The 18127-nt window shown below is 35.1% G+C and overlaps 2 protein-coding genes across 2 annotated transcripts; one reads left to right on the plus strand and one right to left on the minus strand.

Moving 5' to 3' along the window:
• The first annotated feature begins 305 nt into the window (after positions 1–305).
• On the plus strand, positions 306–10887 carry LOC114715905 (putative pentatricopeptide repeat-containing protein At1g74580). The gene is made up of 3 exons (XM_028900820.1): positions 306–2072; positions 7208–8905; positions 9730–10887. The coding sequence occupies exons 1-2, from the start codon at positions 414–416 to the stop codon at positions 8900–8902; spliced, it is 3354 nt and encodes a 1117-aa protein (XP_028756653.1). The 5' UTR covers positions 306–413; the 3' UTR covers positions 8903–8905; positions 9730–10887.
• Positions 10888–13986: 3099 nt separating this feature from the next.
• Positions 13987–15593, minus strand: LOC114715916 (protein BASIC PENTACYSTEINE2). Its single transcript, XM_028900828.1, has 3 exons — positions 15529–15593; positions 15247–15344; positions 13987–15150 (listed from the first exon to the last, which is right to left on the minus strand). The coding sequence occupies exon 3, from the start codon at positions 15057–15059 to the stop codon at positions 14214–14216; it is 846 nt and encodes a 281-aa protein (XP_028756661.1). The 5' UTR covers positions 15060–15150; positions 15247–15344; positions 15529–15593; the 3' UTR covers positions 13987–14213.
• Between the last annotated feature and the right edge of the window lie 2534 nt (positions 15594–18127).

Here is an 18127-nt window from a genome sequence, read left to right on the forward strand (position 1 = left end):
ATTTATGTATTTTTTTCCAAGATAATCCTTCTAATAATAATAGTTTTAGCCAATATACTTAATTAGCAAGGATATTTTAGGAATGACAACACTTATTTATTATAAATAACCAACTTAACTTACTTCCTTAATCTCCTCAAATAAGTCAATTGAGTCTTATAATTAGGACCGGAGGAGTACGTTTTATTAGATGTTAAGTAATTTAATGTTATTGATGTCAAGAATTCGTTTTTTAATTTTCCCTTTTATCAGATGGTGTGATCAAAAGATTCCTTCGCTTCTTCATTTCCGCCGGCTAAGCTTCCTGAGGGTCTGGGGCGGAGACTATCTTCAGAAAGCACATCGCAAAGAACTGCCCTTTTCTCAGTCGGAAGAAACTATCTTCTCGGCCTTTGAGGATCTCACTACTTAACATGTTGCGCACAGCTACAGGGTATGCCTTCTCCAGACTTCATCCCTTTCTTCCATCTTCTTTCCTTCTCTCCTTCCCTAATTCCCTCCATCTCAATTTCTCTGCTTCTTCTCGAGCCCTAAACGCAAATAACGTTGACGAAGCCGTCACTTCATTTTATCAGTTGCTCCATATGCGACCTTTACCTTCCATATTTCAAATTAATAAGCTTTTAGGATCGATTGCTAAGACGAAACGTTATCGCACTGCCATCTCACTTTTGGCACATGTGGATCTCATGGTATTCACACCTGATTTAGTTACCCTGAACATCTTGATCAATTGTTACTGCCAGATGGGTGAGATGCATTCGGCATTTTCAGTATTAGGGAAGATTTTCAAGATGGGTATTCAACCGGATACCATAACTTGGACATCCCTAATGAAAGGACTTTGTATTAGGAAAAAGATTGAGGAAGCGCTGGACTTACTTGACATACTAAGGGCCAAAGGATTTCAGTTAGATGGAATGAGTTATGGGACCTTGATCAATGGGTTACATAAAACTGGGAAAACAAGGTGCGCCATCAACTTGCTCAAACAGATGGAGAAAGGGGTAATTAAGCCTAATTTAATCATGTATAATACAGTCATTGATGGCCTTTGTAAAGATGGAGATGTAACAGAGGCATATGATTTATATTTTCAAATGATTGAGCGTGGGGTCTTGCCAGATCTTATCACTTACAACTCTCTTGTTCATGGCTTCTTGAGCACGGGCAAGTGGCAAGAGGCCACACAAGTTCTCCATGAGATGGCATTTCAAGACATCAAATTTGATGTTTATACATATAACATATTGGTTGATGCATATGGTAAAGAAGGAAGAATCATAGAAGCCGAAACTGTGTTTGGTATGATGATGAAATGTGGTGGGAGACCTGACATTGTAACTTTTAATAGTTTAATGAATGGCTATTGTTTGATGAATAAAATTAGTGAGACAAAGGAGGTGTTCAATAAGGTGGTTCAGAGTGGCTGGACTCCTGATGTAGTTTGTTATGGAATCTTGATCAATGGATTATGTAAGGTTAAAATGGTTGATGAAGCCATGGATTTCTTTGAAGAGATGCGTCGCAAGAATATTGTTCCCAATGAAGTTATTTACAGTTCTCTTATTGATGGTTTGTCCAAATCAGGGAGAATGCTAGCTGCGCAGGATCTGTTTTCGGATATGCTTGACCATGGTCATGCTCCTGATATAATCACCTATAATATTTTATTAGATGCATTTTGCAAAAACCAGAATCTTGACATGGGGATTGCGTTAATCAAGAAAGGTGTCGGCAGAGGAATTTGGCCTTGTGTATACACATTCAGTATACTTATTGATGGTTTGTGTAAAGGTGGTAGACTAAATACTGCACGAGAGATTTTTCAGTACCTTTCAATGAAAGGCCATCTTCTAAATGTCTGCACTTATAACATTATGATCAATGGCCTTTGTAGAGAAGGCTTGCTTGATGAAGCTATGGCATTGCTTCCAGAAATGAAAGAGATTGGCTGTCTCCCTGATAAAATTACATGTAATATACTCATGCAAGCTCTTTTGGAAAAAAGTGAGAATGGGGAGGCAGAAAAGTTTATTCATGAAATGATTAGTAATGGTCTTCTCATACGATAAACAAGGTCAGTCACTCCAGTTTTAATTCATGCTGTACACATATCAAAGTTATCATTTAGTAGTTAGCAAGTGCATGTTTCCTTTTGGTTTAAATTGTTGGACTATCTGGTGGCTTGAATGGTGATGAAGAAGTATCGCCCAAGGCATACGTTTAATATATCTATGTGGACTTTGTGTTTGCTCCCATTGTTTATTCTTTTTCCCTCTTAAGTATTAGCATGAATCTGTTCCTTCTTCCTTTGCGGTTGATATCTTTTTTAGTTTTTTAACTCTAATATGTGTCTCAGTTGTTGCTCATGAAGTAATATTTTGTTGAAGTTGTATCTAAAATAATTTTCCCTTGGATTTCATCATCTAAACTGTCAATCCCTTTTCAAAATATTATGGACCATGTAAAAAATTCATTAGGTTATTTTACATCGAATTTATTTGGTATACAAACATAACTAAGGGTTTAGGAGTTTGTATTGTATTGGTAGACGTTATATTTGCTGCAACAGTTTCCTAATAATTGTTTATTCTAGTGAACTGATAAGTATAATTTTTGTGTTCATTAACTCTACTCACAAAACACTGCCAAAAATTTTTTTGCTGCTCCTTATTTTTCAGGAAAATGTTCATTTTGGACCTAATGATCAAACCTGGAATCTGTTCTGGAAACTCAAACTTCCTCCAAAATTTCTTCTCTCTGCGTAGAAGTTAAGTAACAAATGCCTACCAGCAGGAGATATTTTAATCTCTCACCATCTTCCAACGATTCCTCACGTGCCTTCAGCTGTAATGCCCCAGATTCTCTTAATCATATGTTTCGTCAATGCAGCTTTGCTAGGGTCATTTGGTTTTGTCTTCTCTCCTTGTGCTCTGATGAACTTGTTCCTGATGATATTTTTTGGTGGCTCAGGGAAATGATACTACTTCTTTCTGCCTCAAATGAAGAGCTTCTCAAAGCTATCATTATCATTATCATTCTTCAGAGTCCGTGGAAGAAAAGGAGTCCCCATCCCATCTTTGTAATTCTATCTCATATATACCATCAATTACATCTCCACCCATTTTTTGGCTCTTCAATGCTCCTTGAATCAGATACTCAAAGTGTAGTCTGCCATACATCAGCTTCGTCTCAAGATTGGACATTAAGAATCCATAGGGGAAAAAATCCGAACATGCTTCCTTTATCTGAATTCAAGCCTTCCAAGACAAAAGGCTCATCAGACATTTCAAGTGGCGTCTCAAGCTCCCTGGGATTGCTGGAAGCGGCATCAAAGCTGTGCTAAGAATAGCTCTTAAATGGATAATTTCTGCTTCTGCATATCCTGCCACCAAACCTATAGGATGTATTCTATTTATTCAATACTGCAGGAAAAATTATCGATCTTCACTGGGAAGTGTGCCAAAGATCCGCTCAACAACGACATTGCCTATGCAGGGGAGTTTTTTATGTGGTAGTGTTTATATTCCTACTCTCAATGTGGCAGCCTTTCTAATTATTCTTTAGAAGGGTGGCCTCCAGTTTGTAACCTCTGTTTTCATTTAATAAACGTGTTATTTACCCCAAAAAAAAAGGTTCTAGAGGACGCCTTCATTTGTTTTCAAGAGAAGGCAAGGTTAACTATCTTAAACTTGCGATTCTTTCTTGAGTTTTTGAATCTCCGATGCTCATACTTAACATCGATGAAGTGGTAAATCATCATATGTTAGAATATGATTGTCAGCGAGTGGACCTATAAGTCTCTCAATTCATTACTTTTCTAGCTATATGGAATATTATATGCCCCAAATTTGAATGGACTTAAACTTTTGAGTTAATTTGCAATGCTGTAATACTTTCTTATTTTCCTATTCACTATTTGTTCATTACAGATACACCATACCATGCAGTATGCAGATTTTTTATCCGTACCAACTAAATTGTAAGAAAGTGAAGGACTCGATGTTTTTGTTCTTAGTTTTTCTGTTAAATACAGGAATATGCCGTAGGATTCTAAAAGCCTTATTAGATTATAAAACAAGGTGAAATACTTCAGTTATGACTTCATAGTTATATAAATGTAAAGTTTCTTAAATAGTTAGTATATGATTGTTTATTTTAGGCTTGAACATTTGTACTACACAGCAGCTTTTCCGTTGTTAAAAGTGGTTTTTGATCAGTTCAAGTAAAAGATTTATTTTGACTTCTGTTGTGTTTGCTACTGATATGAGGCCTCTTATTTTGGAATACAAGTGGCAACCTCGCGGTTGGAGAAAAGAAAAGAAAAGAAATGGGAAAACTAGAGTGACCAGAACAAATGCCAAAAGAGACGCAACCTAAGGGAAGGTATGCCTGGCGCCAAGATCAAGTCAAAATTTTCATCATGGGCCTCGCGAGCCATGAAATCAGTAGTGTATTGTTTCTCTGTGGGCATATATAGTTTCCACATCCCAGTGAGAGTGGACAAGGTCCCTGGTTTCATCGGTCCCTGCCCTTAGTGGGGTTCCATACTTGTATCCCTCAGCAGTATGTTTATTCCTTCTAGTGAGTTTGGATGATGTTTACACACTTCCCCATATGACTGGATGGCCAGCATTTTGTGCCGCTGTTGTTGGGTGAAGCCAAGGTTCCTTTTGAATCCCATTATTCAGTCCCCATTAGAGTTTCTGAGCACTCCTCCGCAAGCTGTCGGTGGAGTCTTTGAAGTTTCTCATTTGTCTTCCATTAGCTGGAGATATTGCTGAAGAAAACATAAAGATAAAAATGGTGAGTGTTTGCAGTTATGACAAATAGCATGCCGAAAGCTAGATTCTTTAAATCCATAAAAGCTGAAAGAGCGCAACTCAATGAAATGAGACTATGCTGAAGGTACAGATATGTCCACTACGTTCACCATCTTAAGTGTGGCCTGATTTATAGTTGCTGCTTAGTGTCATGCATCTGTTGCTCTAGATTATGTATTTCGGGGTTCCCTAGGGATTTTGTAGTCAGGAGTCTAGTCTTCTCCAAAGAGGCTAATGAATCCAAGAAATTGGTGTTTGAGATTCTTGTGCTTATTTTTGTGGGTACTTCCCTGTTGCTCAACACTAAAATGAAGGGCTAGTACTGGGTATTGTGGTAGGTGAACGTTGGTTTATCTATGGTGCTTAGAAAATCTAAAAGCATAGCCTTTATGCATAATAGCTTATTTCCATTAAAAAATGAACCATATGGATGGTTACAAGTTTCTCATCATTGTATAAAGCATTGCTGCCATATCAGTGGTATTACGAGAGCAAACAGATAGAAGAATCCGATTTGCTGCAATTGGTAAATCCAACAGATTTAGATGTTTCAAAATGATGAGTTCAAGTTTGTGGACCTTGTTTGATGAGGGATCTTCCAATAAACTACTCTGTAGAAGTCTACGAAATTTAATTGCATTGCACGTTATGACAGCGCTTTATTGGTGAATTTCTGATGGCTTCTAGAGGAGTAAAGGTTTTGGAGGGTAGCACTTTATTCAAGTTCATTTTTCCTATGTATTTTTTTGTTATAGAAAATTTATAAAAAAGGATGCACGGTTAACATGTTAACAGGCTCTTGAAGAGCAAGTCTTTGGACAACCACCCTCTATTGCTCTTTCAGTGAATCATGGTGGAAGGAAAGTTTGGTCTTCCCATTCTCAATCCATAAGGTTAGGCTTCGGTTGGTGTGGTCCTGGCTGTTTTTTGGTTCTTGATGTTCCTTATAGTCTGTTGGTTTGTGCGTTGTTTGATTTTGATTATCGTGTCTGTATTAGTTTCTTTTAATGGAATTATCCTTCGGTCAAAAAAAAACAGGCTCTTGAAGAGTGACAAAAATGAATATATCTAAGAATTACTTTTCTGTTTAACATTTTTTACTTGTTATATTTACAATTTCAAATTTAAGAACAAAGATGTGTATAATTTTCTTAAACAAAAAAGTTAAGGAAAAATCATTTTGGAGGCACTTATATTTGTCCTCACTTTTAATTTAGTAACTGTGTTTTTTCTTTTAATTAAATTTTTAATTTTGCTCTGTTAGGAAATCAACGGTGGTAACAAGAGTAAACTTACAGGAACTAGTACTAATATAACAAAATTAAAACATTTCATTAAGAGAAAAAATTACATAGGCATCAAATTAAAAATTGAGAAAAAATATGGGTACATGCAAAATGATTGTGTGAATATTTTTATCCACTTATGTACTGTGAAGGCCAAAGAAATAAGAATTGTTTCAAATATCAAATTATTTACGAAGGAGATATCCGGAATTTCCCTCTATTTGATAAAACATAACGCGAGGCTTAGGTTTGTCATCAATTAATATAATAGTACATTGCATGAAGTTTATAAAAACAAGTCTCACTTTATTATATAAAAAATATACATAAGGAGCAATTAGCTCAAATTTCATGCATATGATCTCAAAATAAATAAAGGAGAATTACAATCAAATCTTAAAAAAGATAAATAATTACTAAAATTTTTTAATAACAACCCAAACAACTTATAATAACAAGTTTGAAAATAAAAAATAATTTTTAAGATTTGTATTATAATTTTTTTTTAAAGAATCTTATTGCAATTGTCCCCTGCATGGATCAAAACGTGATTTTGATGATGATGCTAACGCGAGAATAGTCTCGTACAGAATCACCTTTTCAACAAATTATTAAACAAGTATTTTTAGGGAAATTTTTTTTATACAAATTGTAGGGATCCCATTTCAAATGTTATTTATTGGGAAGTCTTATATTTTATTTGCGAGACATTTTAACTTGAACAGTTATATATTATGAATAGAGCACTTAAACTATGATATTCTAAAATATTATTGAATGAATTTGATAAAAATATATCAATATCTACATGTTTTTTGATAATAGCATTGATAGATTTGGAATGTTTACAAAATAAATAATTATTTTAAAAAAATTAAGAATGAAAAAAAAAAAATCTCGTTAGATTGCCATTTGCCGCTTAAAAAGGCATTAAGGAGAAAAGGAGGAGGGCGAGGGGGAGGAAGGAGGCGGGGGAAAATCTAATTCCATTTTGAAGTTCGGCGCACAGAATAGGGTTAAATTTTTTGTTAGAATCGCTCTGGTTCACGAGGGCTTAGGTTCTTGCGTTTGCCGGTGGAAGGAACTTGTTCTTAGCCTTTGTTTGGGTATCTCGTTGTTCAGATTAACATGTTATGTGCATCTACAAGGTATGCCTCCCCCAAATTTCCTCACTTTCTTCTCTCTTCTATCCTTTTCTCTTCCTCTTACTCCCTCAATCTCAAGTTCCATACTCATACCCGAACCCCTATTGCAAATAACATCGACGACGCCGTCGCTTCATTCCATCGGTTACTTCATATGCGTCCCCCACCCTCCATAATCCAAATTAATAAGCTTTTGGGATCAATTGCAAAGGCTAAACATTATCGCACTGCTATCTCTCTGTATGCACAAGTAGAGTTGAAGGGATTTACACCTTGTTTGTTTACACTGAGCATCTTGATCAACTGTTACTGCCATGTAGGTCAGATGTATTCGGCTTTCTCAATATTGGGGAAGATTCTGAAGATGGGTCTTCAACCCAATATTATAACTTTGACTGCGCTATTGAAAGGACTCTGTTTTAATAACAAGGTTGAGAAAGCACTGCACTTCTATGATGAGCTAATGGCAAAAGGATTTCAGTTAGATGAGGTTAGTTATGCCATTTTATTTGATGGGTTGTGTAAAAGAGGAAAAACAAGGTATGTCATTAAGTTACTTAAGAAGATGGAGGATCAGGGAATTAAGCCTGATGTAGTTATCTACAATACAATCATTGATGGCCTCTGCAAAGAGGGACATGTAACTGAAGCACGTGATTTTTGTTTTAAAATGAGTGATCATGGAATTATTCCAAATATTGTCACTTACAGTTCCCTAATCCATGGTTTCTATAGCATGGGGCAATGGCAGGAAGCTACTGAGTTGCTTCATGAAATGATATTAAAGGACATCAAACCAAATATTTATGTCTATAATATATTGGTTGATGCATTTTGTAAAAAAAGAAAGATTACAGAAGCCCAAGCTGTGTTTGCTAGGATGATGAAATGTGATGAGAGACCTGATGTTGTTACTTTCAATGCCTTAATGGATGGGTGTTGTTTGATGGATAACATTAATGAGTCAAAGGAAGTATTCACCAGGATGGTCCAAAGAGGGTTGACACCTGATGTATTTACTTACAATATCTTGATTAATGGATTATGTAAGATTAAAATGGTTGATGAAGCTTTAGATATGTTTAGAGAAATGCATCACAAAAACTTGGTTCCCGATGATGTAACTTATAATTCTCTTATTGATGGCTTGTGCAAATTAGGGAGAATGTCATATGCGCAAGATCTTTTTCTTCATATGCATAATAGCGGCCATACTCCTGACATAATCACTTATAATATTATGTTAGATGGATTTTGCAAAAGTCAGAATATTGACAAGGGGATTGCATTAGTCAAGGAAGCTGTTGACCAAGGAATTTGGCCTAGTGTGTACACATACAATATACTGATTGATGGATTGTGTAAATGTGGTAGACTAAATGATGCACAAGGAATTTTTAAGTACCTTTTAATCAAAGGCCATCATTTGGATATCTGCACTTACAACATTATGATCAATGGCCTTTGTATAGAAGGTTTACTTGATGAGGCTATGGCATTGCTTCAAAAAATGAAAGAGAATGGCTGCCTCCCTGATTCAAGAACATATGAAACACTTATTCGAGCTCTTTTGAAAATAAGCGAGAATGATGAGGCAGAGAAGCTCATTTATGAAATGATCAACAGTGGTTTACGAGAACGATAAAACGTAAGACATTATACTCGTAATTTATGTCATGCTTCTTCCAATGTTAAAATTTGCCTTTAATAGTTTGGAAATGCATTTCTTTCTGTTTAAAATTGTAGGATTATTCAATTGTGTGAAAGATGCTGCAGGAGTTTTGTTCAAGTCATGCTTTTTATATTTATTTTAATTTTGATTGTGGATGTTAACGTTGATTTTTTAATTGTTTTAGCTTCACTTTCTTCCTTCTTTAATTTCTGTTTATCACTTGGTTTGTCTTGGTTGTTGTTGAATGTTCATGACATTTCATTTATTTAAAAAGTAGCTATAATTAAGTCTTCTTTGACTTCAGAATCTAAATGGTAATCTCCTGCAGAGTATGGTGGAGCCAGTAAAAGGTTCATTATGTTGTCTTACAACCAAGAAAAATTATGTCTGGAGAACTTAGGTGGGAGTACGAGCACAAATAAAATTTCAAGAGCGTTTGTTATGCTAGATTTATTGTTGAATTTACATAAATGGTTCAATGCTTTTTCGTTTTGGCAGTCTGAATAAAGATTTTGATTTTGGTCCACTTCAAAGTTCTAGAGGACACCTCCTGTTTTCACGAGAATGGGAGGCTAATTATCACTAATATGTGTTGAGTCCTTGAATCTCTAATGATTGTCTGTATGCTTATCTTGAATGAAGTAATAACCTGACATTTGTAGAAAATGGTTTTGTCAGTTCATGGACCTATTACTTATGTTTTAAAATACTGGTTACATTTCTATCTTAGGTAATACCAAATTCAATGAAAATAACCTTTGAGCTTATTTGTAAAACTTGGTTATTTGTTTATTGCACAGTTCGTTCAAGACATTCATGCTGTACCAAAGCAATGGCCTTGACATATATTATTATGGTCGATGGGCTTTGTGAGAGGCTTGTTTGGGAGAAAGATGGTCTTGGTTTAAAAAATAAAAGCGAATGCCTCTGCCTCTTGGATGCCACAACTTTTCACTCAGTTGCTCAAACTGTCTTAGAAAAGAATGAAGGATGAAAAGGCTAATAAAAGTCCTTGGCATATGATTGTCCCTTGGCGTATGATTGTCGAAGTCTGATGTCTTCTTACAAAATGGAGGATGACAAGGCTAACAAGGTCAGATACTTTAGTTTTGAGTTCATACTTACTTTAATGGTGAATTTGCCAAGTGGTTTGCAAATCCTTGTTTCTTTTGGCCTCAAAAAGTTGTGCTACACAACAGCCTTTAAGTTGTGGAGGAAGTTGTGATCAATTCATTGTAAAAAACTTATTTTGATATTATACTCTTCCCAGTGCTCTAGCAGTTAATATTTTGAGTTCAAAGACTGAACAGGCTGCTGAAGCAGGGGTGCTAAACAAGAGGATGGAGCCCCACCAGTACACTTCGGATTGCAGGCTGATGGTTCAGTCATCTCAGGAGTTGAAAATGCTTGTGGTGGGATTATCAAAAGCAGTAACAATGAGTGGGCGTTGAGTTTTAGATGCAAAATGGTGTGCCCACCAACTGTTAACTGAAGTAAATAGAATTAGTAAAGGTCTGGAAATTTGCTAGAATAGAGGAATGCACAAAGTTGAAATCATTACTGACAGTGCTCAAACCTGGAACTTGTTGACTGGAGAATATATTAGTGATCAATCTTATCGTGATGTTATACAGGAAGCTGGGAAGCTTATTGATAAAATTTGGGGTGTAATATATAGATTTATATATAGGAAATACATTTTGGAGGCTGATAAGTTAGCAAAACTGTCCCATGACTTAGATGTCATTTTTTGCACCTTTGATCAACTTCCACGTCAATTTGGAGAGGTGAAGATGAAGAAAGGTCATAGATTTTTTCTTTCCTTGTAATTTTTTACCTCATTGTTTAATGATAGCTTCAGTTAAAAAGACCCTGAAGTCTGAACAGTCCCTTTTGGATGCAATTCTGTTGTATTCTTTCATTGATTAATGAATTTCCTCCTTTGCACTTAAAAAAAAGAAGACTCTGAACAATACTCTGTTCCTTTTCCCTGTGTAGCAGCCATGCTTTGCTAATTTGATTCATTGTCTTATTGAGGGCTTTCAGCTGCTCCTCAACTATTGATTTTTCCCCGATTAAAATTGAAAATGTTTTATTGGACTTGCTTTAGTTTTGATGTTTTTATAATCCATCAGAGGAGGCTCAGCAACTCAAGGGTGTGGGTAACAGCATTAGAATGTGATTCTTTGATGCAACTAAACTATGTGAGCCGAGGTTAGTCTGGTGATTTAGCTTAATCTGATTTGAATATCTTGGTGAGTTGCCTTTTTGGGTTTAGGAAGATTGTTCACAAATACCTGTTTGGAGAATCGTCCATTGCTACCCGAATTTGAGCATCAGTATTTTTTTAATTACTTTAAAAAGCACTTAAATTGAAATAAAATTCTTTTCATATACTTATTTCATATTCCTTAAGATTACTTTTAAAACTATATATTCAGACACCCTGAAATTCTCTGAACTGAGTGTATAAGAAAAGATACCAGGTATCATTGGATAATTAATTCTGCGAACAGGTCTTTATGGTAATTTTCCCTGTGTTAGTCTTGTACATACACACTGCATGATAAGGATGAATTTCAGAGTTTCTTTGGCATATTGACAATTGTCTTCTCTAAACACGCTAATGGAATTAATTCTAAAGGTTCATTTGTTTTCTAGCCATCAACATAGTATGTTGGGATTGTTATATTGCTGTCATGAATGCCACAGATAGTTTCAATTTTAAGATATGTTGGTAATAGTACTCATGAATTAATTTTCTATCAGCTTATTAATACGAAAGATATGGTATATTCAATAGCTCTATTCATGAATTGAATGCCATCCGTTAAAAAAGAAGGCTTAGTAAAAGAGTTCAGATCTAATTAAGCCTCCGCTGATTTTTAAACTGAGATCTAGATGGTTTAAATTTAACTTGGACAAATATGAAGTTTCTTATTTTTAATTTCTGAAGTTAAAATTATTTTTTTAAATGACGATTAAAATATCCTGTGAAAATCCAAAATATTATCTTTATTTTACATTTTGCACCCATCAAAATAAAAAAAAATTAAAATTTTAATACAATTGAAAAAAATTCGGATCATTCAATTTTGATTTAAACAATCCAAATTAAAGATGTCTTAAGATTAACAAGGAATCCACAACACGTTCGAGATTAGACCTCATTCCCTCATTTAAATACGCAAGCTTCCAAAAATGATTCTGCTCTCCCCAAGTTTCTCCATACGGTATCATCTATCCTGATTAGCTTCTATTTCTCTGAGTCTCAAATATCATAGCTTAAGTTTTCATATAATGCCATCTACAGAAATAAGTCAACCAAAAGATTCAGTACTCTCAAACACTACATGTTCCATCTGCATAGGACCAAACCATTTCAAGTTCCTTTACATCCCCCCCCGGGGGGCGCCCAAAAAGATTTTTTTTAAAGGAAAAAAACCTTAAAAAGAGATATGTATAAATTTGTAAAAATTGAGGTTATAATTTCAACGGAATAATTTAATTGGGAATTTAAGAGGAACCGAATTCAACACCTGCAGGGAAAACAACCTTAATCCATATTAGCAATTAAGGTATGTATGCTACCCAAGATCAACTCTTCCATTTATATGCAATTAGATAGAATATGGTCCAAGTTTGAAAACCTTCAAGCTGTAGAATTGCCTGTGTGCGCAAACGTGCATGTGTGGGTGTGACATTATAAATTCAGAAAGAAGCCTTTATCCAGACTCACCAATAATAACTCACCCAGAATTTATGGCTTTTCCAACAAGAGATATGCTCTCAACTCCCCCATTTCTCAAATAATTATTGCACTGAAAACTTGTGACTTGCTTGCCGCCAAAGAAAACAATGCATCTGCAGAGTGCCGACTACCAAACCAATATTCTCATTAAAAAAAAAAAATTCACCCATAAAATAAGTGTGAATAACTTGCTAAATAAGATTACTGAGCTACTGGTCAGAAGTAAAGGTTATGTCAATTTGCAAACCATGGATTAAGCAACCACCACTTGTGTGTATGACACTGGTATAGGTAACTGGTATGCAGCTCGACGAGTCCACAACAGTGAGACAGTGACATCCCTCATTGTCCACCGGTCTATTAGGCATTGGTAGATAAAAGCGACAATGTAATGAAGTTTTCAAGGTGTTCTGCTATTGATAATTCTAATAAAAACACTTTTGTCAATCAAACTGATAACTCCACATAAAAAGCTACATGAATTGAACTTGCCAAGATATTTTAAGATGATTTGGCTATCATTTTGTTGCAGCCAACATTAGTTGAGAGAAGACTGCTTTAATTCGTGCCTACAAAGCTACTTCATGTTTCGCCACACATACCCCTTTAGAGAAAGTAACCCTTCCTGTACGCGAATGGACCATCTAGAAAACCATTCAAACCCAGGGATATTCTGATGGAGGTTTTGCCAAAAGCATAAAGCCAATGGGAATCTGGTTCCTCTAACAATATTGGCTGTAAATTGGCCTGTACTTGCAGGGTACACTTACAGGATAGAAGGTCTGTTCAAAGTTCAAAACAGTTATAATGTTTTCTTGGGGTCTTGATGTTTAGTTTGATGAAATTTTAGCATGTTGCTATCTACTTGGTAGCTAATGCCTATGCTCATTCTCTCACCCTCAACTGCTATTTTGCTTCTTCAGCTTGCTATCCTATCCAGTCCTGATTTCCTTGGAAAACAATGCTAAATCATCACCCAGTCAAATCCCCTATTATTCACAACACCCGAGCAACCAGGACTTGATAAATGGATCTTCCATATAAGAAGTTGTTATTTCATACACAGAACATAAGATTCTACCCTCAATTTCACCACAGAAACCCTACCCCCTCCCTCTTTCCCACACCAACAATACTTGACTATATTCTCACATTTAGCCAACAGTGATCTACAGAAAAGGAAGGGCATGCTTGGAAGCAGCATTCATTCACCGTAAGCAACAGTTTAAGAATAGATAAAACTTTCTTGCCAAATATAATTTAATAAGGTCCCATCTGCTATTTCTGGATCAGGTACTTTCGGATCAGGACCAACAGCCACAAGATTGAATTCCCATGAATTAAATCCAAAAGAACTAAACAAAACAAGATATTAAAAATTTAAAATGAAAATAAAATGTAGCATGACTTTGGAAATTCTTGTACTACAAATAATCTAAAATGCCTCCATCTCAAGCCGAATACAAATATATACATGATCAACAGGCTGACTGGAATAAGAGGCCACATATGCCATAGCATACATCTACGACTCTACCTGATAGTGACAAACTTGTTAGTGCCATGTTTTGCCCAATAAGTCCTCAAATCGATTGGATTAGAGAAGTTATAACCCTCAGCTGCAAGCTTCTCTAAGACTTTCTTAAATGCTCCTATACTCATTTTCCTCCCAGCTATCCTAGCACCCCGCCGCTTTGTACTCATAGGCAATGGATACATTGACATATTTGTTGTGCAACAAGCAGATTGCCACCCACCAGAACCCCATCTGTAACACTGTTGAGGCGTCCCAGTGCATGAACAAACTGGAATAGGAATACTCGAGATATCCATATCAATCCCATTTATTACGATTTCAGTAGTTTTCTTTGCAGACCTTGCTCGTTGAACAGAAAGATTATTCTCATCCTTCGGCGTACGAGGTCCTCTCTTGGGCTTCTTTGCCTTGGGAGATTTGGGTACCTTGGGACCCTGCCTTTTCTTACTAGTGCCATTAGTCTTCTCAACAGGTGCCTCTTCCACCGGTCTTTCTTCCTTCGTCAAGTCAGGAGGTTGAGCCAACTGCATGTGATGGGCTGAAGATGTCTCTGGAAGAACCGCATAGTTTGCCGGGTTTGTTGGAATCATGTTCAAAAACTTCTCTCTTTGACTAATCCAAGCTTCCCTCATGTAGTCCATAGGGTAAGTTGCTTGTGGCAACCCAATGGTCCTATGGTGAAATGCCACATTGTTTCCGGACAAAACTGCAGCATTGCGCCCTCCAAGCATGGGTTTTTCAGGCATGGAAGACATAAGCTGGAGTCCGAGATGATTCTTAAAGGAAGTTGTGGGTTCATAGTAACCCCAATTTCGGATGTCAAGGCCATTATCCCCATCCATTAGAACAAGAAACGAGTAATGCAGGACAACAGAGTAGTTCTTCTCAAATTTTCAGCCAAGTTAAACAGGTCATTCAGTTCTCCAAGCAAGCCTACAGTATCAAAAAGAAAAATAAATTCAATGTGATTAAAGAAACAAAGGGGAAAATATTTTTTAAAAAAATGCGTATGGGTACCCACAAACCGACCTTTATTCCCACTCGGACTAGAGAGACCACATAAATGTACATAGGCAAAACCTCATTCAACGAAGATTTCAACTTTTGGGTTTTGATCTGAGTTCACTCTGACCAAGACAGAACAGAGGCAAATGCAAACATATTAGATCTCTGAGCAAAAAAGGAATAGATCAAATAGAAGACCGAAATGGAAGTGGGCATATCAAAAATTTCGATGGCAAGAGAACGCATATTAACATTAAAAGGAAGAAGAACAGCATGGCATCTTCAAGCAGCCAGAGAAAACAGTACCTGTAGTTAGGGTTCTTGCCGTCTACGGTGGGAGAACGAAGAAAGCAAAAGGAAAATGCCTGCACGCCAACTTAAATTCTAATCTGAAATGCATTTATGATTTTAATAATTATTTTATTTACTTTTTAAGTTCAAAATATGCCCAGCCCGACTCCCCCCTTCCAAGGCTCAAGTTTCAATGCAAACTTTTTTTATTTTTTTATTTTCTAATATAACACGTAGGAATGATGGGAGGTAGGTTCTGAAATCTCATTTCCAAAAAATTTAAATTGTTATGGAAAAATCTAAAAAAATATTGTTAAATTTTAAAATTTCAGATCATTGTTCACTATATTTTAATAACAATTAAAAACATTAAAAAAAATAATAACATATTTTTATAGTCATCTTTAATTTGAAATCTTAGAATTTTAGAAGTATTTTTTAAAAAAATTTTCTAATTTCATAGGATGATCGAAATAAAAGTAATTTATCATTTATGACGGTTTGGTGGCAAAAATTGAACTTAAAAACCCAAAAAATGGAAGTAAATGAAAAATTATATAGTTTTTGGAAATTATTTATTTGAGAAGATAAAAGTGCTAGGGCGCATGCGGTAAGCTGCTGAAGTAAGGTCCACGCTCCCTTATTATTGGGCTCTTTTTGTTCCGGTCCGCTTCATCGTGGCCGGTCATAGTTACTCCCAAGAAGCGCTGGCCAGCACATTTCTCCTGTGTTGGGGTTTGGGTTGGGGATTGTAATATATTATCCCAACTCATTAATATAAAAGTTAGATACCAAGAAAAATTAAGTCTAATAAAAAAAATTAATCTTTTATAATATGGTAAATCAAAATTTGAATATTCTCTAAAAAATATGCCTAGACGTAGTGTTTCACAATACCTCGAATATAATTGTCTTTAATGAGAGAATACATATACATAGCCAAAAAAAAAAGTTAGATAACTAATTTGTAAATATTAGTAAAATTATTTAAGTTAGCTATTTATAGTAAAAAGATGTCTTTCTTAAAATATCTCTATTCATAATGTGTATTTGAATTATCCATTAATAGTAACTCTTTAACACGTACAATCAACTTAGGGATTACTTTTGTATCAAAAAACATGTAGGGATTATTTAGAGCAAAATGAATAATTACTAGAAATAAAGTGTATTGGACTAAATTGATTTTTTAAAATAAATCTTATATTAAGAATCGGAAGCAATACACTATTATTCTTATTTACTATAAGACATTTTGAATATGTTTCATCATAATTACCAAATCTTAAATTTCATTTACTTTTTTCTTATCATTTAATAATTGTTCAATGGGAAGCTAACCCAATAACCAATGTAAAAAAAACCGGACCGGACCGGCCGGTTCAACCGGTAAACCGGTGAACCGGTCAGTGGTCCGGTCCGGTTCATAAGTTAAACCGGGGACCGGTTCAAACCGGATTGAACCGGTCAAACCGGTGTGAACCAGTGAAAACCGGTAAAAACTGGTATGAACCGGTAATGAACCGGTTTAAATAAATATATTGATATTTATCTTATTTTTTCTTATTTAACTCCTAATATCTCAATTATTATAGATTTAAATGAATTTTGATGATGAGTTTGGCATCAATAACTATTAATTTTAGTTATTGAAAAAATTATAAAGATCAAAATTCTCAATATTGTTGTACTTTATTATTATTACAATCAAATTCTTATTGTATTTCTTTATATTTTGTTATTAGTAATTATTATTATTGTTATATTTTGTCATTTTTAATTAAATTATATTATTTTAATATGACCGGTTTGATCCCGAGTTGACCCCGGTCTGACCCATTAACCCTTGAACCACTACCTCAACCAGTTTAATATCCGGTCCGGTTTTTTGTTCCTTGCCAATAACACTATCACTCATCATGTTATCGGATTTTAACTAACATGAGTTTAGTCTAACAGAAGGAGTTAATCTATTATGTTGTGACGAATCAAGATTCAAATCCCTACTGAAAAATATGCCCACATTTGGTGTCTAACAGTATGTCAAACAAAATTACCTTTAATGCAAAGATACCTGTGCTTAGCAAAAAAAAAAAAGAATCAGATTTAAGCCCAGCATTATCATGCTCTGCACACGCGCGTTTAAAAGGCATGAACCCCAAAAAAAAAAAAACGATTTATTGAGTATTAATTACTTAAGTACGTAGTTAATAAAAATCCACCTGCACTTAGGTGGATATTCCACTCTACCACGTAAGACTTGGGAGTTCACTTGCACGGTTGCACCACACCTTAACTTCCAAACCACAACACCAGCTAGCACTTAAATGATCCTCCCTCCCTTATCAAAATAGAAGATAATAATGGGATGGCCCAGGAAGAATGTTATGCCTTGTCCTGGATGTGATTATATTATTATTATTATTATTATTATTATTATTATTATTATTATTATTATTATTATAGTTTGAAAGACGAGTGACATTGTTTATAATTTGTAAGTTGTATAGTTAATAATAAATCATGTGTTCACATTGGCACGATTGGGTCTTAGCGTATGAACTGATATTTCAGGTATCATGCTTGGAGTTTTGATTTATTTTCTATCTAATTA

The sequence above is a fragment of the Neltuma alba genome, unplaced genomic scaffold (assembly GCF_004799145.2).
Source record: "Neltuma alba isolate B1F8T4 unplaced genomic scaffold, ASM479914v2 tig00011618_pilon, whole genome shotgun sequence".
Lineage (NCBI taxonomy): Eukaryota > Viridiplantae > Streptophyta > Magnoliopsida > Fabales > Fabaceae > Neltuma > Neltuma alba.